The sequence below is a fragment of the Leopardus geoffroyi genome, chromosome A3, assembly GCF_018350155.1.
Source record: "Leopardus geoffroyi isolate Oge1 chromosome A3, O.geoffroyi_Oge1_pat1.0, whole genome shotgun sequence".
NCBI lineage: Eukaryota > Metazoa > Chordata > Mammalia > Carnivora > Felidae > Leopardus > Leopardus geoffroyi.
This window is the reverse complement of record NC_059336.1, coordinates 120,467,228-120,494,711: the sequence shown is the minus strand read 5'-3', so window position 1 is coordinate 120,494,711 and position 27,484 is coordinate 120,467,228. Positions and strand designations below refer to the sequence as shown.

The window sequence follows — 27,484 nt, the reverse complement described above, 5'->3', positions numbered from 1 at the left end:
AAAACTTGAGAGAAAAATCTCAATCTTGAGCCACAAACATGTCTTCCCTTACTGGATCTTTCCATCTTTATCCCCTACTTGACTTTGATGAGAAACCTGGTTTCTTTCTCGTGTCTACTTGACTTTAGGGTCTACCCCATGACAGCTGCACCCTGAGCACTGCCCTTTGGGGTCCTGGTCCTGGGGCTTGGGCGTCGCGACCCCAGAGCCTCTTTCTAGAGCCAGCCCCAGAACCAGAGATCGGTAGTCCCACTCAGATGCCTCCCCCTCTCCCCCACCCTGGGAATAGAGTGAAGAAAAAGGTACAGGGCTCTCATTCTTCCTACACTCAACCCTGTATCTGTCTGAAGCAGGCCTGTCTTTACATCACGGCTGCTTAGCAGAGGTGTGCTTCTTTTGGAGAACTAGCCATTTCTCGAGTGCTCTCTTCTCAGTTTCAGTTTAAAAACTTACACTCACTGGAATATTGGATTGCCTGCTGACATGAAGCAGAACCTAGATTCTAGCCAAATATGCCTCAGAGTCAGAAAGTGTAAGGTGACTGTTAACTCAGACAATTACTTGGTCAACACAGCAGCGTCCTACACACACACACACACCCTTCCCGCAGGCTCAAGGAGAGAGGCAAAGCAGAGTGTGGGGGGCGCTCGGACCCTTGGCTTAGAACCACTGCTTACTGCCTTCCAAGCCCTCTGGCGTCTGGCAGTCCTTTGTCACATGACCGACCCTTTTGGCCACCTGCCTCTGTTCTGATTGTAAGCCAGCAAGCCCATCCAAACCAGCTGCTCCCCAGAGCCGCTGAGGACTCACCGAAGAAAGAGCCCAAACAGGTGAGAAGAATTAGAATAGCCCTCACTCAGAGCCTGTCTTCTGTCCAGCCTCCTATACAAGTATAAACGGATGAGCAGTGAAAAGGTGGGACTGGGACCATCTACAGTACTTGAGAAGTATGAGGGACATATACATGCTGCCCTTTGCCCTGGGTGTTCTGGGTCCCATAGGACGTGTTTCAGTCTGCCTAAGAGTCACAGCAGTCTTGGGGTACCATTAAACAGTTCAAAGACCAGACTTGTGGGCTTCCCTGGGGGGCCCCTGGGTCATGATAGCTTCCAGTTGCTATGACGTGGTCCCCGGGCCTTCTGTCCTGGGCACAGAGAGTGTCACCGAGAAGCGAGGGCATTTCTCCCAATCCTTCTCTGTGACCATAAAATGGCAGCTGGCCTATGGGGGTCTGCGGGAAAGGACTAGACCTGTGTGTAAGGCTGAGCATTAAGCTTAAAGGTAGACAGGGAGGACAACTCATCAGAGAGGTCATGCCTGCTTCCCCTAACCCACAGACCCTGGGAGGCACATCCTCCTGAAACAAGGTGTCTTCCTGGTGTCTGTGGAGGTTTAGGGCCCTGTGCTGCCTCTTCATCCCCTAGAAATCTTCTGGTTAGAGTGACCCTAGGTCTGAAGATTGGGCCTGGCCAGCTGGGGACGTGGGGAGGAGACGGGGACTGTGAGCAGGGCTCTGTGGCCTGTTGGAGTCAGAAGGCAGTTTTCTGTGCTCTCCTTTAGCATTGGCCGGGTTGACCGGGTTTTCTCTCCTTCAGAGGACCTTGGGGCCTCGGGCGGTCACCTTCCCCTTCTGAGCTCTTCCTCCATGAATGTCGATTCTGGCCCGTGGAGTGCAGAGTGGCAAATCCACGAATGCCGCAGCATTGCACAGATTGTAACGTGTCTGTGTCCACTTGGACCTTCGTGACCTGGCTGAGAGTGTTATGTGCCCACCTGCACACACGTGTGTGTGGTGTAGTTCATAGTTGGCAATATATGTACATAACAGCTGAATTATTTACATGGGAGTGCAGAATTAGTGCCTGTGGCAGTGTTCTGTATTTTAAACTCATTGAATCAAATTAGTTTTATTTTAAGGAAGGGGAAAGAGGCTAGGGGTTGGGGGGGATTGTAGGAAGAAGAACTCTTAGCAAGATCGTTCTTTAGGATTATTAGTCATGGTTTCCCAATGAGTCTTCATGATGCCCTTTGCAAATAAATGTTAATGTTGTCACCACACAGTTGTCTATTTGATTTCTTTAAAGTAAATGGTTTTGGGGGGATGCAAACAGAATCTGAAAATACCAACATTAACAACTGACATTTAGCCACCTCCGCCTACCATATTTTACTCACCTAACAAGGAAGGAGAAGAGGAAAGGATGCTAGCAAGATGTAAACATAAAGCTCAGGATTCCCAGCATGGGAGCAGCGTCTTCAGATGGGAAAGCCTGGGCCATTTCTTCATCACCGTGACTAGACCCTAGCCCCATAATATAACCCACAGTGGGGGAGACTTTATCTTAAGAATCTGGCTTTCTGATTCCCTTTACACAGGGTTTCCTGGGAAGCATTCAGTTTTCTCTAATCATGAACTCTTAGAGCATCAAAATATGGGGTTTTATGTGCAAGTGCCCTACACAAATATTTCCCAGCTGGATTTGATCTATGCTGCCCACTGATAGGTCTAGAGCAATTGACACGTATGTGTATCTCTGTGTGTATATAAGCATTTGGGGGTTTCTTGTGAATTGTAAGTGGTGTGGCTGTAAATCCGTGGCCTCGGCATTGTACAAACACCATGGGGACATATAAAAGAAGCATAACCCCTGGCCTCTGCCCTTTGGAGCTTAGAGTTTCCCTAAGGAGGACACAAGACATACACGCAGCTAGAAACTTGCCACTTGAGCTGGTCTGTGTGCCCTCCTGTGCTGAGAATGAGGAGGCTCGGCTGGAAGAGATCACAACTTTCCCAGCAGAATTGGACTCAAGTCCAGGCTCATGTTGTAAAAAGAGTTTCAAAATGGTGGGGGAAGGTGGAGAGTTCAGGCAAAGAGTGAAGGAGGAAAGGAAAAGAGAAGATCAGTGGGTGGAAACATGGGAAATGGGGTTTGGTAAGGAGAGTGAAGCTAATGGACAAGGGTCCTGCATGCCATGTCCCAGAATTGGACATCGATGGAATTGACTCTTGAACCAGGGAATGTGAGGAAAGTGGGATTTTATATACATTAATATGAAGAACTTGTGTGTGATGGGTTAGGGAGGAGAGGGACTGAAGACAAGGACACCAGTTGGTTAGGAAACTGCTGGATGATCAAGGCTGAGCACTGAGAATAACGAGAAAGGCTGCAGCTAGGCAATATGGGGGAGGGGGGGGTGCAGTTTCGGAGTAGCTAGAGGAAAAGGAAAGAGACATGAAGGCTTGAGCCTGAGGGACCGAAAGAAGCATCTGTGTATATTGTGTTGTATTTATGCAGACGTGTCTCTATGGCTGTGTGTGTATGTAGGTGATAACAAGTGTTTGAGAACATCTGTGAGTAGCCTGGAAGTGCATTGAAATCTGAATTACCAACCCTCAGCTGTCACACGTAGCTTCTCGGTGATAAAAAGACCACATCCATATTCTCAGTCCTACAATAGCCCCCACACTAGGAAGGGAGGGATGGCTGGATGAGAGAACTAAATCTTGGGAGAAGTTTAGTGACTCGCCTAAGGTCACACAGATAGCTAGATCCAGGGAAGCGTTACCATAGCTTCCCACCCACAGCCCACAGGGGGCCTCCCAGTTGCAGCGAGCTTCAACCAATGTTGGGCTTGCTCTCGGAGGTGTTAAAAAGAAAACCACAGGCCCAAAATGGCACCACTTAGGCCATGTCACCAGGGCTTAATACCTTACCTAGCTGCAGTTGCAACCTCCCTAAGAAATGTAAGTCTAATTCCTTAATCAGGCATTTCCTGATAAGCACCAATCAGGTCATCTATCACACAGGCCCTTTCCATTTGCCACAGGTCAAACGCAGGCCTGTGCAGGCACACTGTGGACACCCCCCCACCCCCCAAAGGTCAGGTGATCAGCATAAGACTTCCTGCTTTTCCAAGGGCAAGACCTTGCCTGGAACAAGCCTTTCTTTTCTTTTGCTGGTAATTTTCATGCCCAACCCTTCTTCCTATAAAAATCTTCCATCTTGGGGCACTTGGGTGGCTCCGTCAGTCAAGCGTCCAACTCTTGATTTCTGCTCAGATCATAATCTCCCTGTTTGTGAGATCTCCCTGTTGTGAGCCTAGTCGGGCTCTGTGCAGATAGTGGGAACCTGGTTGGGATTCTCTCTCTCCCTCTCTCTCTCTGCCCTTCCTTGGCTCGCACTCTCTCAAAATTAATAATAAAACTAAAAAACCAAAAATTTTAAAAACCTTCCGTCTTATATAACTCCCCTAAGTCTCCCTCTACTTACTAGATGGGATGCTACTGGACTCATGAAGTCACTTAATAAGACCAATTAGATCTTCAGATTTACTCGGTTGAGTTTTTGTTCTTTAACAGAGGGGCGGTGGGGAGACCCTGCACCCTTCCCTTTAAGACCCACGGAGGGATGGGCATTTTCATTCCCACGATGACCTATAAAACGTACTACCACGTGGCCACACGGCAACCACTGTCTCTCCAATATATGCTTTTTTTTTTTTTTTTGGTATATGGATTATGTATTTTTATTTCATTCACCCAACGGACAAAGTCGGAGTCAGATGCGAAACTTGAAAGGTTTTATTTCCTAACTACAGGTAGCTTTAAGAGGCTGACTATCTGGGGCTATCACGGCCTGAGCGAGTAGCACACCCAGGCTGGGAGGCGGCAGGAGGGCAGGGGAGGAGAAGGGGCCTTAGGGTCGACTTCCTGGGAAGAGAAGCCTCTGTCCCCGCTGCACGTCACTGGCCCTTCTTGTGGGCGTTCTTGATGATGGCGTTTTTGAACAGCGTCACCAGAGGCGTCTGGCTCTTCTCCGAGGTCATGAAGCCGCCGTAGCGCTTGTCCTTGGGCGGGCTGCCCCAGCGGAAATGCTCCATCTTATAGGGCCCTTCGTCCTTCTTCTCGGCCACCTCGGCCTCTGCCACCAGGCCGTACTCCAGGTCGGGCAGGGCCGCGGCGCCGTTGGCCGGGCCCTCGGGGCCGAGCGCCGGCTCCGGTCGCTCCCCGGCCAGCTCCCTCTTGAACTCGAGGGGGAAGGTCTCGACCGACTCGTCCTCGGCGCCGTTGGGGTACACCTTCACGGGGCGTCGCTTCTTGCCCACGGGCTTGCCCCAGCGGAAGTGCTCCATGGAGTAGGAGCGCTTGCCCTCGCGCAGGCCCAGCTCCCCGCCATCGCGGCGGGGCCCGGGGCCGCCGTCGCCCGCCGCGACCTCTTCCTCCTCGCGCTTCTGGCCCGCGCTGCCATTCCGGCGGCCGAACCGGTCCCAGCGGAAGTGGCCCATGACGTACTTCCGGGGGTTCTCGGTCAGCGGCTGCTCGTCGCCGTTGCCGGGGAGCACGGGCGTCTCGGCCGAGAGGTCCGGCTTGCACGCCCGGATGCACGCCTGCGGGGAGGGCGGTGAGCGCGGGGGTTAGGGCGGTCCCGTCCTGCAGCCCCGCCCCCGCGCGGCGCCTGCGCGCTCCGCCCCTGCGCGCCCCAGACCCTGGGCACGTGTGGGCGGGTAATAGGACAGGGCTTTGGCTGCCGTGGCCTCCTTGCCGAGGACCTGTCCTCATGGCGCCCGCGGACATCCGACTAGGCTGAGGCAATCGCCTCTTTTGTCCCCTGGGCCCCTTGGTTGTTCTGCCTCGCAGCCACTAGAGATACCCCATCCCATTCGGTGGTTTACTTATCCCAGGGCTTTTGTGAATAGGGTCAGTTCCTTACCGTTATATGCGTGATATATAGGAATTGATCAATAAATGGTAAATCGGAGATAGTTGTTGGCATTTAATGAATATTGAATAAATAAATATGGTTCAGTTCACGTCTGGGAAGGGCATTGGGCTGAAATTGGGGGCAGAATCTATTCAGGTGGGAGGAATCTGGCCTCCAGAGCCTATATTTTCAGTTATGCCTCAACCTGACCCCAGTGATCTGCAAACCTAATCATGCCCTACCCCAGCCATCTCCCTGTGCATGCGTCAAATGTTTTCCCATGCTATCTTGCACTTTTTTGCGTGGGTTTTTTGTTTTGTTTTTTTTTTTTTTTCAAGTCTTTTGAGCTGATCCTGCACTTTCCCCAATCAGTGAGCTTTCGGAGGGAGTGGTTCACTTCCCTGTCACCTCATTCTGATTGGAGGGAGGGGTAAACAGCCAGGATTGTTTCCATTGCTTGGGTCATGGAGCCTATGTCTCTGCTCTCTGTAAGCAGACAACTAGAGTACAGTGTATATTTGCTTGGGAAAATGACCTATAGGCTGCAGCCTGGAGTTCTCAGTTATGTGGGACTGCAAAGGAGGAAACAGAATGATCCCCACCCCTTCTGTTGAGTTGGGAATTTCATACTCCAGAGATTTAGAATTATGAAACTGCAGAATATTAACAGTGGAAAGTAAAAACTATCTCATGCTCCTCCCCCCTGGACACATAACAAAGCAGGAGGCTCAGGGACATGAAAGGAGCTTGGCCAGTTCCCACGACTCTTCGGTGGCAGAGCTTAGAACCCATGGGTTTTGACCACGCTCGGAGCTCCTTCCCTGGTGGGCTCTCAGCAGGAGAGGCTGCGCGCAGTGGGTATCTCCCACCGAGAGTCTCTTGGGTCTCTCCCTGAACTAGAACTCACAGAATTCCCTGGGCCCGTTCTTTCTATTTGATTGTTTACTATTTTTCTATTTTAATTTTTACTTTCTATTATCTTTCTATTTTGCATGCAACACATGCAGGTTGCCCTGTGTTTTTGAGTTCTCTCTCTCTCCACCTTAACTAGCTTCTCCACTGACAAAACACACTGAATGTAGTGACATACAGTCCACCCTCACCAGGCGGGTGCTGGCAGCAGGATGGAGCTCAGTCACTGACACTGGCAGTGTGTCTTTTAGTCCTTGACTTGGTATAGCTTCTCATTTGTGCCTCCCAGTACACACACACACACACACACACACACACACAATTCCAGCCTGGCACAAAGGGCCTTTACATGCTTCTGGAAAGGCCGTGGAAGGTCAGTCCTCCAGAAGAATCATGAGACATTTGGCACCAGTTAGAGGAAAATGGGTTCTTCCTTCTCCCTCTAGAGATGATTTGTAGTACTACCTAGCTGCCTTTGTAATTGATAGTAGATAGAAAGGGAGTAAAAATGGAATGAAAATGGCAAGGGACACGAGGTTCTTTAAAAAGGAATAAAAAGGCCGAAAGGTTGAAAATACAGAATCAAAAGAGCAATAATTATTATTACTGTTACTATCACTCTTATTATTTTAATGGTGATATCTCGAAATAGCTTAAACGGAGTGGGGGCTTCATACAAGAAGACAGGGCAGGAAGATAATCAAGTGGAAATTGTGGGCCAGACCCATCTCCCTAGAGCTGCTTCCTCCCCTCCTTGGCTCAATTCTGGCTTCACCCTAGAGATCTGTTTCTGCCCTGAGCTGAGTTACCCATATCTCTGGGAATGAATTTCCCCTTCCCCACTCCCCTTTCTTTTGTGCCTTCCCAGTTCCAGCCCCAGTCCCATCTGATGCCCAACCAAGATGGCGGCCATAGCCCACATACCAGCAGGTTACTTTCCGTGGTGAGGTCCTGACACTGGCTGCTCTCCAGGCACCAGCCACTCACTTCCATGGAGGCCTGAAGCAGCAAGGCCAGCAGCAGGGCCCCTGGGCGGCTGCAGCACGATCTCGGCATCTTCCAGGCAGGCTGAGGCTCTGCAGAGGCAAATAAGATTGGTGGGACCCCTACAAGGAGCAGAACAATGTTGGCCACTGACCAGGAAGGACTGTGAGCCAATATTAACAACACATTCACTTGTGGAGCTCAAGGCTTTTTGAGGACAGGAGCAGTTCAAGGAGAAGTTTGGTGTGAGTTGTAGTGGAGAGGAGGGGAGCGGGACCTGGGAAATCTATGTGCAATTTCCCCTTTGTCTCCTATTAAAATCAGATCCCAAAGGAGGTTAGGGTTGGAAGCTGTTTTAGAGATCATTTGGTCTGGCCCCTTATTTGAGAGATGAGGAAATTATTATCTCCTCCCGGAGAGAGATAATAATTTGGGTGTTCATGACAAGGCAAGGCTAATTGTCCTGTTTCCCTGAACTTTCTTATTTCACCGTTTTCATGAAGCTCCAGTCCTAACATGCCAGATTCAAGGAATAACTTGGGAAAGACAAAGGATTCTGAAATTCCTGCTCAAGATAGTCTATTTCCCTCCTGCTCCACCAGGATCCTATCATTCTTCAGAAATTGTTTCCTACAAATAGTAGGTTTGTATAAAGGCAAATAAAACCCCTGGTCAGTGTGGCCAAAACCTAAGCTAACCTAATTTGGTGTCTTGTGCACAAATCACTCAGATGATCACTATTTCTCAGATTCCTGCAGCTTTGAGATTTATTTTTAAAGCAGAACCCCATTGTTTTAAAACTGGCTCATCTTCTTGAATATATACCAGACCTCCTCTTGTTCTCAGAGCCTCTCAGAGGCAGTCTGAAATAGCTGGACTTGAAGACACTATAAATGTAGAAGGGAAGAAGATGGACCTACAAGGCAGAAGGGCACTACCCACCCCCCATTGTGAGCACCCACCAAAGACACTTTCCGAGAAGCCAGAAAGTACCTGGGCAGATGCTGAAGTCAAGAGGTCAGGATGCAGTAAAGAAGAGAGCAGTGATGCTGCCTTTTGCCCCCTGTGCCCAACGCTTTCCTCTAGCTCTCCCACTGCATTGTCCCCCCTCACCCAAGTCAGCTTCCAGAGTTGACCCCAAGTTTATTCATTAGCTCCCCACCAACCCACAATCATTTTGGATTTCAGAAGATCTCTTCAACCAGCTGTAGAAAGAAACCTCATGAAATGAAAAAAGTAATTCACATTAAGGGGTGGATGACTAATTTTCTTATCTCTCTTAATGGACATTTGCATTTTAAAATGTTTGCCTAAAAGAAACCTCTCATTTGTGGAAGGGTGGCCAAGGCTTTTTTATAGAGAAGGCTTTGGAAATGAAAGTTCTCTCTGGCTCTCGTTGTATACTTTAGAAAACCATTTCCTTTTCTTTGCCCCAGCCCCATCCCCCTGAGCTAGCTCATGGCTCCCTTCTTGAATGATTGCCAGGCACAATCAGAGTGTTTTCAGAACAGCCATTAGATGGCGCTGGCAGCCAGTGAGCTGGCCCATCAGCACCTCAGGCTGAAGGGGCAACTGGGAGAGCATTGATCCACCTTGGTGTCCAGTCTTGACCAGGGGCAGGCTGCTCCTGTTGTAGAATTTTGATGCTTTAGTTCAAGAATGGAGCCCTGAGTTGGAGGGCAAAGCAATTTAGATTAAAGCTCTGAGACCACACAACACATTTGGGCCATAACGATGCCAAGATTTACAAGAGAAGCAGAAAAATGGTAATTACAGGGGCACCTGGGTGGCTCAGTCAGTTGAGCATCTGACTTCAACTCGGGTTATGATCTCACAGTTCGTGGGTTCGAGCCCCACGTTGGGCTCTGTGCTGACAGCTCCGAGCCTGGATCCTGCTTCAGATTCTGTCTCCCTCTCTCTCTGTCCCTCCCCCTGCTTGCTCTCTCTCTCTCTCTCTCTGTCAAAAATAAATAAACATTAAAAAATTTTTAAAGAAAAATCATAATTACATATCACTATGGGCAAGTGTAAAATAACATATTCATAAAGAAAGAAGTAAAATCATACAGATCTGGCAGTCCCCTCAACTATACTTCAGTTCTCCTCAAGGTTGGTCATTCTGGGATGATGATTTCCATTTTCTAAAAACACACCTCATGATTTCAGGCCTACCTGAAAAGCCCCCAGAGAGCATTTCCTCTCTCTCTACCCCACCGACTGTCTGTGTTGTACAACATGGTAACATTCTCACTGCCCACCCTGTCAGAGTTCCATTCTATTGCTAAAAAGTTAGTTTTCTGAAAGCAGTTTGTTTTCTTTTTACTTATGTGTATTTTCCATTTTCTACCATGAGCAAATATTACCTTGTGTTATTTTTTTCTTACAAACAATAAAGCAATGGGGAGATGTCGAATATCGTGCTTTTTGTAGGTAGGGAGAGTGTTATATGTAATACAATAATTGAAAACCTTGGAAAAATAGAAATTTGTAATTTACTAATCTTGATATTAACTTTATAACGGAACTATACTTATTAGAATTTCATATGTGTAGATGAACGCTCTTTGAGCTAAACAAAGCATTGTGTTTGTCAGTCTAAAGCTGTACACTGGCCATGCCCTTCTGTAAAGATCAGAGAAGCAGAGATGCAGAGTTTTCTCCTTTCACCATGATACACAGGCATCCAGTCCTAAAACAAAGTGCCAACGGCATATTAAACCATCAAATGAGGTGTAATCTGGACATATCTTCACAATGGACAAAATAAGTGCACACTTGTACTTTCCTTGGCTTCTTCCAGCAATTCTGTGAGAACCACCACCTCCCCATTTATACACGAAGAATTTGGGGGATCCGAATGCCCTGCAGACTCTCCCTCTTTCCCGGGAAACCTCCTTTGCCTGAGACTCCATCAGCTCAAAGGGCTGCTTCCGCCGTGCAATCTAGGGTCTTGGGGCTGGAAGATCCACTGTGCGGTCCCGTGAAGGACACATACGAGGTGGTTCAGAACCTTGGACAGTTCCCACACAGGCCACCTCTTTTTAACCCCAGCTGGGTAGAAGAGACCCGTGTCTTGATGGGAGCTTAGCCACATCGGGTGCGCTAAGGTGGGCAGGGAAACGGAGACTCAGGGCTCTGAATCCAAAGACCTGAATGCAGGGAGTTTATTGTAACTTTTAGCCTTTACTCTCCTGTTCCCGTACCCAACGTTCATCTGTGCTAGAGTATATGGTATCTTTTAAGAAGTGACATGTACCCAAGAAAATCGGGAGGAAGAGGAGCCAAAAGACCGGGCTTTCCCTAGATCTCCCCAGAAGTTTGTTGGAGACTCAGCGGTCCTAGCAGCCCAACTCTCCGGAGAAGGCGAGGCAGCAGGCTCCTGGAAGGCACTCACTGCTTTCAGCGTCGCAGCCCAGCAGCCGAAGCCTGGCCCTCTCTGCTCCGCTTTGGGCGGCTTCCCACGCCGCATTCAGGAAACAGAAAGTTTTCAAGAAACTCGGGACCGCCACGAACCTAAGGCTCCTCAAGTCAGCGATCGGAACCGGGCGAGAGCATCCCGAGGCCCCGGGGCCGGGGGTTCCGGGGTAAGAGCGAGGTTCTGCGCCGCTGCGCGCTTACCTGTGGTGGAGAGGCTGCGCTCTGGGCGAGTCCCGCTGCGCCGGGCGGGGATGCTCCTCGGCCTCGCTAGGTCACTTTTCTTCCTTCCTTACTCCCCGTTCGCCGCCGCCTGGTCCGGGTCGCTCTCCTCGGTCCTTATATACCTGCGGGGCTCGCCCGGGTGGGCAACCGACGTGAACTTCCCGGCAGCGTAACCAGCAACTCCCGCGACCATGAGAAGGGGGGGCCATGGGGAGTTCCAGGTAGGGGCTAGCGCGAGAGCAGATGTGCCCGGAAAGAGGGCTGGATCTCTGCCTCCGGAGGCTGGAATTAACACTGTTCCGCTGAAGGGCGCACCTGGCAGCCATCAGGAAAGAACTTAATTAAGGATGGTGTTGGGTCTCCAGGTAGGACGAGCAGGCGGCTTAGCACCCCGGTGTGGGGCAGGCCTAGGGCGCCTGCTGAGGTCGTTGAGGAGAGGGTGAAGTTACTTGTGTGCGTGCTTGGACGGGCATCTGCCTCCTTCGCATTTGGAGGTAAATATCACCGCAAAGGGGAGTTACGTCTGTAATGCCTCAGATTTCCCCATCGTTTGGAAACTGCGGTGAAGATGTCATGGGGAATCACAATCCCTCTGTTCCAGGTTAGGGGTGAGGTTGGGAGTTTGGGGGATAGGAGAAAGGGGGGGGGGTCCAGAGAAGGTCAGAAGTCACTCACCTGAGGCCCAGGGAAGGCCACCTTCTTGGGGGTGCAAAGCTAAGTTGCACTGCCCCTCCTGGGTCCCAGTCCAGAGCAGGCTCCCTCCCGCGCCCCAAATCCCCGAGGGGAAAAGGTGCTGTTCCCTTTGAGTATTAATGAGGAGTGGGAAGGAGTTGCTCTCTGAAGAACAGGCGAAATACTTTCCCTGTGGCCTCTACCTTAACCTAGAGTAAAGAAGCAGAAAAAACTGAGGAGTCATGGGAGTGGAAGGGAGTGTTGGAACCAAACAGAACTTCCAGTCAAGGCACTTGTTTTATTTTTTAAATTCTTTTATTTTTCAAGGAGCTTGCTTTAACCTGCCAATCGCAGGAGCGTTCTTTCTTCCCGGTCAGATGTTCTTTCGGATTCCCAAGACTCCCTTGAGAAATTCTGGTTGGTGACCTTGGCTTTATATGATTCCACAAAGCTTTCCTTTTGGGACCCAGGAAAAAAATCTAAGCTCCTAAACAGTAAACACTGTACTTTATCAGCTGGTCTCGCCCTCTTTCCAGGGTCGGCTCCCACCTGTCCATCTTGCTTCCTGGCATTTCAATCATCCACAACGTCCCCATTCTCATGAACACTACTTTCTCAAGCCGTCATCTCTTTGTCTGCGCCGCTCCCACAACTGGGACCTCCTTCCTGTCTCCACCCGCCCAGGAAAATTGGACTCTCCTGCATTAAGATTTACCTTGTCAATTATCACCTGTTGTCTGAAGCCTGACTTGGTTAATTGTGCTTCCTGGGGCATGAGACACGGCTTTCTCTGCTCACCAGAGACTCCCATTCCCACCCAACCTGTACGCATAGCCTTTATTGCTAGAACAAATTCCATGCTGTCTTCCGTCTCCCCTCCCACCTATTCCTGTCCCACTACCACCAGGCTTGTGAGTACTCTAAATCAGATTGTGATTTTCTCTTATTGTTCTTTGTATTATTTCATAGTACAATGAGAGGCAGCTGGTGGTAGCAGAAAAGCCAGACCAAGAAAAGTTCAGACTGACCCAGCTTCTGTCCTCCTTTGTTAGCTGAGTTCTTAATTCCCTGTAGCAGAACTGAAAGACCGCTGAATTGCATATAGAATCGCTGGGCGGGTTGGGGAACCAGGATCCAAAGGTGGGGCGGGGGGGGGGGGCAAAAGTTGGCTGGAATCAAGACCCGAAGCAGGCTGCTGATCAGATCCAATTAGAAAGAAAACCAGATCACTCCTGAAGTAGTGCCACTCCACTTAAGCAGATGCCACCAGGAAGGACTGACCTGTCTCTTTAGCACTAGCTTCTCTTTGAAAGCCTAGAACAGGTCACTTTGATTGAGGTGACAATGTGGCGAATGACATTGCTGATTTTTAGTGTTACACCAACCATCTACTCCTGGATTGAGCCTAATTTAATTATGCTGTGTTATCTTTATACAGCACTGGGTTCAATTTGCTAATATTTTATTTAAGATGTTTTATCCCTGCTTATGAGCTTGGCGTGTAATTTTCCTTTCTTGCAGAATGCTTGTCAGATTTTGGTATCAAATTTAAGCTGTCCTCATAAAACAAACTGGAAATCTCTACCCGCCACTCTTTTTTTATAGTTTGGTACAATTAGTAGTCAATGGTGTTTATCTCTTCCCGAAATGGTTGAGATAACTCATCAGTAATATCATGTTTGTTTGTTGAATGACTTTGAATTACAGATTCAATTACTTGAATAACACTATTTTAATAATCGATTTCTTCTTGTGTCAGTTTTAGCAGGATGCATGCTTCTAGAAATGTATCCATTTCATCTAAATTTTCTAATTTATTGTCTTAAATTTGTTTTTTATATCTTCTTATTATCTTCTCAGCATCTTTGGACTCTCTAATTATGGTCCCCTTTTATCTCTAATGTTGGTAATTTATGGCATCTCTCTTTTTGCCTTGACTAGTTTCTTAGGAGTTTATCAATTTATTAGTGTTTTTAAAGAATCAATTTTAGTTTCATTTATTTTCTCTATTGCATGTACACTTTTATCTATTTCTGAAATTTCTACTGTTATTACTTTTTGCTTTCTAATTCCTAATTAGTTGTTCTTTTTACCCTCTTGAGTTGGACATTAAATGAATGCTTTTACTTACATAGTTGATATTCAACCTTTACTCTTTTTGGTATATATGTTTATGCTATAAATTTGTTTTAAAGTATGGCTTTAGTTTAATCTCACAGGTTTTGCTATGTTGTATTTCTATCGCCATTTAGTTTAAAATATCTTATTTTCATTGAGATGTCTGAATTAACTTATGGGTTACTGAAAAGTGTTCTGCTTAACCTCCAAACATTGGGGATTTTCTAGTTATGTTCTGAATAATGTTTAGCCTAATTACCCTGTGGTCAAAGACCATGCTCTATTTTATTTCAGTCCTTTGAAATTAGGGGGGTGGGGAGAGCTGCTTAATAGATGGACATATCCCATTTTTATTAATGTTTTGTATGCACTTCAAAATAATGTGTATTTTATGGTTGCTTAAATATTCTATATCCTTTCTTTTTTATTTTTTAATTTTAAATAATCTCTACACCCAACGTGGGGCTTGAACTCATTACCCCAAGATCAAGAGTCAAATGCTCTACTGACTGAGCCAGCCAGGCACCCCTCTACATCGTTTCTAATCATTTGTCATCTTATTTTATTAGTTACTGATAGAAGTGTGATTTTTAAATCGTCCCATTATTTTCATGGATTTGTCTTCTTCTCCCTTTAGTCCTGGCATAAAAATAACTTTCTAAAAATCAAATGGTGAATATGGGGCAGCGGTAGAGGGTAATATAGGATCAAGGATAAAGAGAGCAGAAAGGTACTGAAGCATGGTTACATGCTGATGGGAATAGTCCAGTGGTGAGGGGGAGATCGAGAGGGGGGGAAACCAAATAATCCAAGTGTTCTACGAATCCAAGTATTAGTAAGATGAGATCCAGAGGAAGAACCTGACCTTGGAACAGTAGAGGGTCTTCCTCTTCCACAATAGTGGCGGAGGAGAAGAAGGAGGTATAGACACAAGTAGACTTGTAGGATAAGCCATAGGAAGATGAGTGGACTTCTCTCTGAACCAAAGCCTTTACCTTTTAACCCGGTATTTCCTGGGAATTATCCTGAGGAAATTACCTAACAGTTACACTAAATGCTGTTCAAGACTATTCATACAACATGGTTTATAGTAGCAATAAAATAAAATAAAATAAACATCTATAATGGGATATAATTATAAAAATCATGGCAAAGCCATGTAATGAAATACTTTGAAGCTATTCAAAACAATGTAGATATTTATTTCCAGACACAAAAAAATGGCCACTATGTGTTGTTAAGTGGCGAAGGTATAGTAAGATATAGATATAAATAGAGATAAAGATAGGAATTGAGCTAAAGATGAAAAGATTTCAAAGCGTTGGGGCATCTGGGTGGTTCTGTCGGTTAAGCACCGACTTCGGCTCAGGTCATGATCTCACAGTCTGTGAGTTCGACCCCCGCGTCGGGCTCTGTACTGACAGCTCAGAGCCTGGAGCCTGCTTCGGATTCTGTGTCTCCCTCTCTCTGCCCCTCCCCTGCTCGTGCCCTGTTTCTCTCTGTCTCTCAAAAATAAATAAACATTAAACAAAAATTTAAAAAAAGATACAAAGTGTCAGTAGTGGTTACTCTGGTTATCTAATTACAAACCACTCTCAAAACTTAGTGATTTGAAACAACACTCATTTTGCTCAGAAATCTGCAGTATGATCAGGGGCCAGCATGTCCCTGCCCCACTTGGCATCAGCTTGGGTAGCTTAAAGGCTGGTGTCTATGATTATTGAAGCCGCTCCTTCACATGACTGGTTCCTGGGCTGGAAAGACTCAAACATCTGGGGGCAAGAAGAGGTGGGGCTCCTCAGACACTCCTTTCTGTCTCTGTGTCTCCTTGCCACGTGGTCTCTTGCATGTGACTGCTTTGCGGGGGCTGGACTTACACAAGGCTCATGCCTCCCAAGCATGCATCTGGAGGTGGTTTGCTCTGCCAGGTAGAGGCAGTGGGGGTGGTCAGCAAGAGCTCCCCAGAGAAGCAAATGCTGAGTCGGGCCGAGCCTTAGTACAGTAGGTCACCAAGACGAAGAAAGGAAAGGCAATCCAGACAGAGGGAACAGCATGTGCAAAGGGCTTAAGGCAGGAGAAATCCGGTTATGTTCCTGGCACTCTGGGTGCAGGTAACAAAGGGAGAGAGAGAATACTGGAAACAGAAGCAGGAGGGGAGGAAGTGAGGACCATTTATGGACTGAGTCAGAAGAACACTCGGACCAAATGTCTATGGCAGTGAGGATAATCAGAGGGAGGGAGCCCAGAGACAGTAAGGGATGATCAGAGAAGTCCAGTGCTCTGCTCCAGGGCCTGGAGACCAGTGCAGCCAGGACTGGCAGCGGGGAGGGGGGAGATGAGACAAAGGCGAGGGCATGAAGCACAAAAAGGTACATCAATGTGGGGGAAGGAGTCACGGACTCTTCCCTGTCTAAGGTTGTTGTGGCTGCGTGGCTGGCACAAGGCCACGCCGTGGCTTTACAGCTCCACCACCAGACTCCCTGATCCTAACCCCCCTCAACGACTGCTGAACTGTGTGACTCGCAGCAAATTCCCACCCTCTCTATGCTTAGTTGTCCCATCTGTGAAACGAGGGAAATGGTTGCGCAAACCCATGAGGCCGTCATGTGGATGCAATAAGGTAACACACGTAAAGGTCTTAGAGCAGAGCCCGACCAGCCCTTTGGAGCGCTAGCCCTTGTCCTTATTATTATAGAAGCGCTGGCCCAGGAGGAGCCAGCCTGGGAGGGGGAGAGGAGAAAAGGCAAGAAAGAAGGGAAAGGAGGAAGGAGCATACAGGGGGTCTCTGGACAGGGTAGATGAGGGCTCCTTTAGAGACGCGGAGTGTGACGACCCTGGGGCTGAGGTGACGCACCCACACCTGGCGGTGGGCACAGGGCCAGAACTGCTCTCGTCATCCCAGCTTTTCACCTTTGAGGGTTTAATTGAAAAAGCAGTGTCACCGGGGTGCGAGTGCGTTACAAAGACAGGTGCAGGGGTGGCCTCCAGGGGCGAGGGAAGAGCTGGGAGGACAGCAACAAGGATGGGTGGCTGGGAGCCCAACACGGGAGGGTGGCCTTGCCCTCAGCCTCCAGGCACTGGAGCCAGGCAATGGGGGACATTTCCCTGGGAGAAGAGGAGCCTCTTGGGGGGGGGGGGGAAGCCAGGGAGCAGGACCCCGCCAGGCCCCCGGTGGACCGGCCCTGTGCTGCAGAGAGGAGGGTCTGTGAGAAGGTTACAGCAAGGTGGGTGGGGTGACCAGGGTGGGGCGCTTTGGGCACATTCTGCTTCCCTCCCCCACCCAGGAGCGGAGGAGGGAAGGGAGGGCAAGGAGTAGGGGGAGAGGCTGGGAGGGTCACTGAAGAGTCAGGGTCTGTCCTGGACTCTTAGGTTAGGACAGTTAGGCTCTGACTGGATGCAGGGTTTGCGGAGAGGGAATTTGGGCAGAATTTAGTGTGGGGCTGGGGGCGGGCAGGCTGGGAGGACTAGCAAGGGAGGGGGTTGGGGGTGGGGAAGAGCTGAGACATGCCGACTCGGAAGCAGCTACTGTCCAGTCTGCTCTCTGCCCCAAACCAGGCCCCCCAGGCCCCCCGTGGTGCCCACACAGTGCTCCCTCAGAGGTCACCAGGTGGGCAAGTGCTGGCCCGGAATGCCCGGATCTGCTTCCATCACTCATTCACTCGACAAATGGCTCTCGACCCTCACACGTGCCTGGACAGACCTCTCCTGTGGGGGATTCAGCTCTAGGGAAACTGAAAATAAAGTAGTCAGTATTAACCTGAAAAACAGACACTGCCAGGGCGCCTGGATGGCTCCGTCGGTTGAGCGTCCGGCTTCAGTTCAGGTCATGATCTCACGGTTCGTGGGTTCGAGCCCCCACGTCGGGCTCTGGGCTGACAGCGTGGAACCTCTTGGGACTCTCTTTCTCCCTCTCTCTCTCTCTCTCTGCCCCTCCCCGACTCGCTCATGCTCTCTCTCTCAAAAATAAATAAACTCTAAAAAAAAAAGATAGGCAATGGCTGTTATTTTGCCAGCAAAAATGGGTTTATTCGGGGGAGGATGGCAACCCAGGGCACACAAACTGCAGCAAAACCACAGGCAAGTCTGAGGAATAAAGGAGAGGCGTGGTTTTTAAGGACAAAACGGGTGAGTTGGGAAAGCTGTTATAAACTAAAAGGACACTGGAGTAAACTGGGACTTTGACGGATGACTTTTCACCGGTAGAGCTGTTGTCCTGGGTGATGAGAAAACCTTCTCTTCCTCCAGCTGGAGTAGTAGAGTAGTATCCATGGGCAAGGTCAGGTCTAGGTAAGGTCAAGTCGATCTCTTCCTGTCGCCAATTGACCGCAGGTGGGAGGGCATGGGAGCCGCCGACTGCATTGCAGTGAGGTTTCCCATTACTAATTTTCACGTCAATAAACAATTACGAGTTGTGATAAGCACAAGGCAGGCAACTGAGTGGGAGAGGGGAGGGCAAAGCTCCTTAGCAGAAGCAACGGCTGGGCCAAGACCCCGGGTCAGAGGAGATAAGAGAGTTCCAGGAGCTGCTGGAAAGGGAGGAAGGGGAGGAGGGCAACCCTCGGGATGGAGGGACGTGAGGGCACAGGTCTTGAGGACTGTGATGTTGACTTAGATGATGACTTAGATTTTATGCCAAGAACAGAGGGAAACCAGTGCTGGCTGTTAATCAAGGGAGGAACTGGATCCTCTCGAGTTCCTCTAAGACATGGTCCCGGCTGTTGTCGGCAGAACCAAGCAGAGGGCGTACAACCAAGGGCTTCCGTTTAGAGTCAGAATCAACAGGACTTGGAGATGTGGGAGTGGAGCAAAGGGAGAGCTTAAAGAAGTTTCCGGATTCTGGTCGTGAGTCGGTGGGAGCTGGGAGCCTTCAGAGACATGGGGGAGGGAAGACTCCGGGGGCGTGGAGGAGGCTTGAAGGAGGAAACCACGAGCTCTGCGGCCTCAGGCAAGTTACTCCTCCGAGTTTCCCTGGGGACTTTCAAAGCCCCATCTCCTAGTGCTCACGAGGGTTCTTGCACACCGAGCAGGTGTGAGAAATGCTAACTACCGGTAGATTCTCGGCAACTGAAACACTAAGAATTCTCCAAGGGAAGCCTGACGGGGGTGGAGGGGGCAGACAAAGAGCTAGCCTCCACAAAGGGGCCCTGAAACCTGGAGCAGAGCAGAGGGGAAAGTCCCTGGTGCCCCCTGGCCCCGGGAGTGGGGAGGGTCCCGCTGCCCCCCTCTATCCCCTGCCACCCACACTTCCCGGCCCCAGCCCCTTTCACGGAGCTGCCCATTCAGCACTGCAGCTGGGCCACTTCTCGGGCCTTCAGTTTGACCCCAAGGGCAGAGAGGAATCAATTTGTGCAGAGAATTGGAATGAAAGCGATTTCAATTGACCTTCGAGTGGGGTTTTAATTTGCTTTATTACAGCCAAAGGGGCCTCATGAAGAGACCCTTGAGACTGCTTTTATCCACTAATGCGTGCATTAGCGCAGCAGCCTGGGCCTCGTCTGGATGCGGGGCGGGCAGAGGGGGAAAAGGCCAGAGAGGGCCCAGGAGCCAGCGTCCACGCCCCTCCCAGGAACCGGTTCGCAGGCCCCTCAGGGTCCAAGGCAGAATCACAAGTGGAGGAAGAGGCAGTGGAAGGTTCCAGCCCCAGGTCTGCTGCTGGGGTGCCTCGAGACCTGGGCCGGCACCTCTGGGTTGGTCTCTGAACAGTGGCAGGGAGGGGACTTGTGGAGTGGATGGCCCCTCAGTCCCTGCCAGGCCCGATGTTCTGTGGTTGTAAGCTCATATCTGCAAACTCTGGGGTAAAAGTAACTGGTTTTATAGAATGTGGCCTCGAATGGGGACAGCAGAGCCTGCTGGGCTAAGGAGCAAAGCTCTGTCCTTCCTCCTCATAGGTCGCTGTCATGCTCTTCCTGGTTTTCTTGACATTTCTGCTCTAGTCCCCTCTATGGGCCAGTCAGACCTCTGTTCTCTTCTCCCCCAATTCCAAAGGAAGCCAAGGGGGTGGCTTGATGAATTCCCTTCTCCTCTACTGGGAAGAGCCCTGCAGGCAGCTTCCTGGGGGGGTCCAGGTGGCCAACAGAAAGCCAGCCCCAGAGCAGAGAGCCCCCTGAAATTGCTTCTCTACACAGGGCCAATGTCAGTGCCACTGGGTAGGACAGACGCCTGTGAATTCGTATTTACAGTCCCACGTTAGAAATGTCACCCACTCTGTACGTGGGGATGTGGCCACATGGAACCATGGGTATGTCCTTTCAGAACCACTCCCTTACCCTAATCCCTTTCTTCAAACTGAGGGCTTGTTCCTTTGCAGTCAAAGTGGACTTCCCGGGGGGGGGCGCCTGGGTGGCTCAGTCGGTCCAGCGTCTGGCTTAGACTCAGGTCATGGTCTCCCGGTTGGTGGATTTGAGCCCCACATCAGGCTCTCTGCTGTCAGCACAGAGCCGGCTTTGGATCCTCTGTCTCCCCCTCTCTCTCTGCCCCTCCCCCGCACGCACGTGCACGCACACGCTTGCAAGTGCGCGCGCATTCTCTCTCTCAAAAACGAATGAACATTAAAAAAAAAGGTGGACTTCCTGGAGGTGGGGGTCTTAGTGAAGATGTCACCGACATTAAGGGGACACCAAGCTCTCCTACGTGATGTCCCCCTGCAGCCACCAGTTCCAGACAGAGCCCAGGTGCCAAGAGCCACCATTCTGATGCAGTGATGGTCAGAATGGTCGTTTTGTAGGGAAATGCCTTTGTTGGACAGCTGCTTTTCCAGAAGAATGCGGAGTTCTCTAACCAGGAGTTGAAGTCAGGAAAGTGACTCGGTGGCCAGGAAGGACGCTGATAATGCACATCCATTAGCGCATCACAGGAGAGGCATTCAGAAGCCCGGAATTGTCCTCCTCCTCCAGATCCAACAATGGCTTCTGTGGAGGGGCTTGAAGTGGCCTTTCTACAGGCACTCAGCTCAGCCCCTATCTCTGAGCCCCACCCGCTGGTGCTTCGCTTCCATTTCAGGCCCTGCTCAAAGGAATGGAGGTCCAGAGAGCCCACGCCCTGCCCTCAAGTCCCGTTGCCCTGGGAGAGTGACGCCAGGCTTGGGCAGTGCCGGTGCACCATGACCTGATCTGCCACAGCGCCAAGAGACCGCTATTCCGCACATGCGCCTGAACCTGGGTGTGCACGTCGCGGGGGGGGGGGGGGGGGGGGGGGGGGGAGGACGTGAGCAGTGCAAGGACATCTGGAAGGTAGTTTGATCTGGTTTTTAAGAAACTGCCTAAATCTTTCTGTCCAGATGAAAGTGATGCCCTTGGGGCACCTGAGTGGCTCAGTCGGTTAAGCATCTGGCTTCGGCTCAGGTCATGATCTCGGGGTTTGTGAATTCGAGCCCCGCGTAGGGCTCTGTGCTGACAGCTCAGAGGCTGGGGCCTGCTTCGGGTTCTGTGTCTCCTCCTCTCTCTGCCCTTCCCCTGCTCACACTCTGTCTCTCTCTCTCTCTGTCAAAAATAAACATTAAAAATATTTAAAAGAAAGGAAGGAAGGAAGAAAGAAAGAAAAGAAAGTGATGCTCTTCAAAGCATTCCCCCTCTCGTTCTTGATACCTGTGGTGGGGCCGGGGCTGGGACTTCCTGCAGACCCCTCTGGAGGAACTGCCCCCAACACCAGTTTCTAAGTCACCCAAGAAGGCCAGTCTTCTGACTTCAAAGTCACATTTTTAAAAAATGTTTATTTATTTTTGAGAGAGACAGAGACAGAGACAGAGAGAGACAGAGCTCAAGATGGGAAGGGCCAGAGAGAGAGGGAGACACAGAATCCCAAGCAGGCTCCAGGCTCCGAACTGTCAGCTCAGAGCCTGACGCGGGGCTCGAACTCCCAAACCGTGATCATGACCTGAGCTGAAGTCAGACGCTTCACCGACTGAGCCACCCAGGCGCCCCTAAAGTCACATTTTTAAAAATGCATCCATTATATTCCTCTTATTTCTCCTTTATAGTATAGTTAGGTCTGTACACTGAATTTTTTTCTAGTTGTGGTGGATGTGGGAAGGTTATATTATCTGTGAGTTTCAAGGTAGTAAATAAGATCTTACAGAATATTTCCTTTTAGAAGGGAGTTTTGCTGCTGGTGGGAATGTAAAATAATGGAAAATAGTTTGAGGTGCCTCAAAAAGTTAAACATAGAGTTACCATATGACTCAGCAATTCTACTCCCAGGTCTATATCCCAAAACTTAAACACGAATGTCCATAGCAGCATTATCCATGATAGCTAAAAAGCGGAAACAGCCCAAATGTCCATCAACCGAAAAATGGAGAAACAAAATGTGGTGTATCCTATACTGTGGAATATTATTTGGCAATCAAAAGAAATAAAGTACTGACAGATGCTACCACACGGATGGATATTTAAAACGTTTTGCTAGGGGGCGGCGCCTGGGTGGCTCAGTCAGTGAAGCATCCGACTTCAGCTCAGGTCATGATCTTGCAGTTTGTGAGTTCGAGCCCCGCATCGGGCTCTGTGATGACAGCTCAGAGCCTGGAGCCTGTTTCAGATTCTGTGTCTCCCTCTCTCTCTCTGCCCCTCCCCTGCTCATGCTCTGTGTCTCTCTCTCAAAAATGAAATAAACATTAAAAAAAAAAAAAAGAACATGCGAATGCATTCAGACAGAAAGTAGACTAGTGGTTGCCTCGAAGGTGTTGGGGAAAATGGGGAGTGACTGCTTATGGATATGGGAGTTCTTTTTGGAGTGACAAAAATCTTCTAAAATTGTGGTGATGATTGTACAGCTCCGTGAATATAATAAAAGCCATTTTATTGTACACTTTGAATAAATTATGAATTATATCTCAATAATACTGTTACTTAAAAGGGGGTAGTCTTTTGAGAGACAAAGATGTGGCTACAGAGAAAGGCATGTATCAAGTCTTTCTTTTTTTCTTTTTTTAATTTTTTTTTTACGTTTATTTATTTTTGAGACAGAGAGAGACAGAGCATGAATGGGGGAGGGTCACAGAGAGAGGGAGACACAGAATCTGAAACAGGCTCCAGGCTCCGAGCTGTCAGCACAGAGCCCGACGCGGGGCTTGAACCCATGGACCGTGAGATCATGACCTGAGCCGAAGTCGGACGCTTAACCGACCAAGCCACCCAGGCGCCCCATGTATCAAATCTTTCAATGTAACAAAAGAGGAGGGTATCCTGCCGGTGTTAGGCTGTGTAAACCACCCTGACCTACTATCCCTTTGTATAACAAAAAACACCCAGTCTTTCCTCCTGTGTCTTTGCTGTGTGTCTCCTCACTCAGAACACTTCACTTCTGACATTTCTGATCACTTTTTTTTCCTGACGTCAAGGAATTTTCCATAACACCAAGTGGGTGTCCTATAATTTCACTCAATTCTAACACTATCTACCTGGTCAGATCCCACAGGCTAAGGGTCCTTCCCAGAAGCCTTCCCCCCACCCCACTCCAGATGCCAATCACACATTGCAGATACCCTGGTTACCCCCGACTTCTGTCTGATTTGGCTACAAGTCGGAGGTTCCCATGACCCTTTGCTCAGGTTGGATTAATTTGCTAGTGCAGCTCACAGAACTCAGGGAAACACGCATATGGTTTTTTTGAGGATATGACAGAGGATACAGCTGAACAGAGGGCAATAAGTATAAAATAGAATAAGGTCTCTGACTGCCTCTGGGTATTAGGGAAAAAGAACACAATACCACTCGAAACTGAAAAATCAAGTAATGGATGTTTATTTCCGTTTACAGAAATAAAATCCTAAGCAGCAAATTAGTGGGCAAGAGAGGGAGAGAAGTAGTTCACGGTTAATGCCAATATGACTCCTATTGGGAAACCAAGAGACAATATCTGAATCTCTAAATAAAGAAGTAATGAAAGGTTTTACATAATAAGAGTATTCATCAGGGGCGCCTGGGTGGCGCAGTCGGTTAAGCGTCCGACTTCAGCCAGGTCACGATCTCGCGGTCCGTGAGTTCGAGCCCCGCGTCAGGCTCTGGGCTGATGGCTCAGAGCCTGGAGCCTGTTTCCGATTCTGTGTCTCCCTCTCTCTCTGCCCCTCCCCCGTTCATGCTCTGTCTCTCTCTGTCCCAAAAATAAATAAACGTTGAAAAAAAAAAAAAATAAGAGTATTCATCAGTGCTGATCACTGAACAATAATATACACCTTGTTCAACACCGCAGAATGAGAAAGAAAACATGGTCCATCTAGTGAAAAACTCTATTTGGTAAGTATAACATACCGTGTGAATTGAGGTATCATGTGAAATATAAAGCAATATGACAGGGGCTCCTGGGTGGCTCAGTCAGTTGAGTGTCCAACTTGGGCTCAGGTCATGATCTCGCGGTCTGTGAGTTCAAGCCCCGCGTCGGGCTCTGTGCTGACAGCTCAGAGCCTGGAGCCTGCTTCCGATTCTGTGTGTGTGTGTGTGTGTGTGTGTGTGTGTCTCTCTCTCTCTGCCCCTCCCCCGCTCATGCTCTGTCTCTCTCTCTCTGTCAAAAATAAATAAACATTAAAAAAAATTTTTTTTAAAAAGCAATATGACAAACTGGGACCCAATAAAGCATATTCATATATGTAAATGGACTTGAATCATCTATAAGGAAAAAATATTTTTAGATAGCTTTAAAAAATCCAGTTGATTGCTATATAAAGGAACATACATGTGGGGTGCCTGGATGGCTCAGTCAGTTAGGCATCTGACTCCTGATTTCAGCTCAAGTCATGATCACAGAGTTCATGAGACCGAGTCCGGGATCGGGCTCTGCGCTGACAACATAGAACCTGCTTTGGATTCTCTCTCTTCTCTCTCTGCCTCTCCCCAACTCGGGTGCACACACTCTCTTTGTCTCTCAAAATAAATAAATAAACATTAAACAGAGAGAAAGAAAGAAAGAAAGAAAGAAAGAAAGAAAGAAAGAAAAAGATTAAACAACAAAAAGTGGAGAGGGCATCATTTTGGAAGAAAATTTATAAAAAATTATGGTGTATTCCTAGAAGAAAATACCACTTGAAAAAAGAACAAACCACTGATACAACGACATGGATGAATCTCAGAAACATTACACTGGATGAAAAAAGTTGGAAGCATTCATGATGTATGGTTCTGTTTGTATCAAGTTCTCCAACAGGCAAAATTCATCTAGGGTGACAGAGGTCCCATGAGTATTGACCCTGGCGATGGCGAGGAGGGCTGGCCAGGAAGACACTCGAGGGAACTTTCTGGAGTCAGGAAAATGTTCTAAGTCCTAACGGGCTGTGGGTTACACATGTGTCTGCGCTTGTCAGAAGCGAGCAAAAGGTATACTCACCGTGTGTACAAGTCGTGGTAGGTAAATTATACCCCAATTGGAAAGAGAAGGGACTGGTGGCCGTGTTTGCCCTTAAAGGGCCTCTGGATTCTTTAGCAGCCCCGACTGAGCAGGGCAGCGATGCCTACACACCCAGCCACCCGAGCAGCACAGGCTGTCTGCGGTGCTCTGGTCCCCAGGGCTGCTGGTGGCCTGTCCTTGAGAGCACCGCCGGCCGGAGACAGTCATTGAGAGGAAACAATTGTTGCCTTTTCAGCGGAAGCCCGGGGTGGGGGCAAAAAGGTCTGCCAGGCTCTGCCTTTCCCTAACAAAGCCGTGACCTCTTCCTGAGCAGTTGCTGCCTGCATTCTGCAGCCTAAATAGGGAGAGGAGGGGAGGGAGGTTGGAATAAAAGGGGGTAGTCACATCTCCGTCTCTTCCCTCTGCTTTTAAAAAGCTTGAGCTACTGCGAGCAGAAGTGATTTGCCGGGTACCGGGCTGAAGAGGCAGATTTCCCAGATGGAGCTGCCGGGGAGACGAACCCGGGGAGGGGAGAGGCTTTCAGGAGGGCATTGGCCTGGCTGCATCCGCGCAGGCAGGGGAGTCACGGGCCTTTGTGCCCGCGGCCTTCAGCCCATGGCACTCACGGTAAAGTGGCTGGAAGACAAAGGCCCCGGAGCCCCGTGACTTTCTGCCGGAGTATGTTTCAGATACTAATGACTGCCAGACCCCGGTAATGGGATGTGAAGGGCGTGGAGGGGGGAGGCCGGGGCAGGGTGCCTCTCACAAGTTCTCTGGGGGCCTGGGCTCTCTCCTCCACAACCGGCCCCTTCTGCTGCCTATGCAGGGGCCTACCTGGCCATCTGGAATGACAGACTCGAACCCCAAGGCCCACATGTGGTCGTCAGGGGTGTGCCCTTCATAGTCGAGGAAGGGACAGGGAGGCACGCTGTCCGGTAATCCTGAGATTGGCCGGAGCGTGTGACCCAGAGGGGTCGGCGGGGGCCAGACGCGAGAGGGGCTCCTTCCCACATGAGCACGCAGAAGCCTCTCCCTCAGATTGATGGCATTGAGTGCCTCTAGGTTGTAGTAAGGTGCGTCGTGATGTGAAAAGATTCTCATGCTATTATTGCGTGATAAATGGCAGGCCGTAAGTCAGTGTCTGTGGTGTGAGCCCATATTTGCTGTTTTCGAAGAGTGTAGACAAGAAAACTTAAAACTCTGAGGGGAGGGTGCCGCATGTTAGCAATGCTTATCTGGGGAATACGGGGAAGTTTTTCTTTTCTTTTTGCTTGTCTCTACTTGCCAGACTTTCTGAAATAAGCATATAGTCCTTCTGGAAGACAAAATTTTTATTAATCATAAATTTTAGGGGCTTCTGGCTGGCTCAGTCGGTAGAGCATCCAAGTCTTTTTTTTTTTTTTATGTTTAATGTTTATTTATTTATTTAAAAAAAATTTTTTTTAACGTTTATTTATTTTTGGGACAGAGAGAGACAGAGCATGAACGGGGGAGGGGCAGAGAGAGAGGGAGACACAGAATCGGAAACAGACTCCAGGCTCTGAGCCATCAGCCCAGAGCCCGACGCGGGGCTCGAACTCACGGACGGCGAGATCGTGACCTGGCTGAAGTCGGACGCTCAACCGACTGCGCCACCCAGGCGCCCCATGTTTATTTATTTTTGAGAGAGAGAGAGAGAGAGACTCTTAAGCAGGCTCCACATTCAGCTTGGAGTCAGACACAGGGCTCGATCCCACGACTGTGAGATCCTAATCTGAACCAAAAATCAAGAGTCAGAGCCAGCCAGGCGCCCCTGAGTTGGCTCCCTTTTAAGATAAGGAGACGGTTTGGAAAGACGGTCTGTTCCCTAACGGTCTGTTCTGGATGGCAGGTGTGCCCAGAGACGAAAGTGCTGGCAGGCACTAACAAGATGGGTATCAGAAACAAAAACTGACTCTCACTCATAGTTCAGGGAATGTAAACTGAAACAAGTTTGCTGGGTGGTAAATCCGGATTTATGTACCCGTCCTGTCAGCATACCTACCTGTCCTTTACCACGGCAATCCCATCTCTGAGATTTGTCCTAAGAAAGTGCACGAATCGGTGCATGGAGATCTATGCAGAGGGGTGTCTGTATTTGTAAGAGGAAAAGACGGAAACAACGT

General features: G+C 49.2%; 1 protein-coding gene across 1 annotated transcript; it reads right to left on the bottom strand.

Moving 5' to 3' along the window:
* Positions 1-4,559: 4,559 nt before the first annotated feature.
* On the bottom strand, positions 4,560-7,685 carry POMC (proopiomelanocortin). The gene is made up of 2 exons (XM_045447535.1): positions 7,539-7,685; positions 4,560-5,388 (listed from the first exon to the last, which is right to left on the bottom strand). The coding sequence occupies exons 1-2, from the start codon at positions 7,668-7,670 to the stop codon at positions 4,744-4,746; spliced, it is 777 nt and encodes a 258-aa protein (XP_045303491.1). The 5' UTR covers positions 7,671-7,685; the 3' UTR covers positions 4,560-4,743.
* Between the last annotated feature and the right edge of the window lie 19,799 nt (positions 7,686-27,484).

Excerpts from the sequence above, each read along its gene's own strand:
- POMC (XM_045447535.1), bottom strand. The coding sequence starts at position 7,670 with ATGCCGAGATCGTGCTGCAGCCGCCCAGGGGCCCTGCTGCTGGCCTTG. Across the intron at positions 5,389-7,538 it reads CCACGGAAAGTAACCTGCTG|GCGTGCATCCGGGCGTGCAA; the intron begins GTATGTGGGCTA and ends CCCTCCCCGCAG.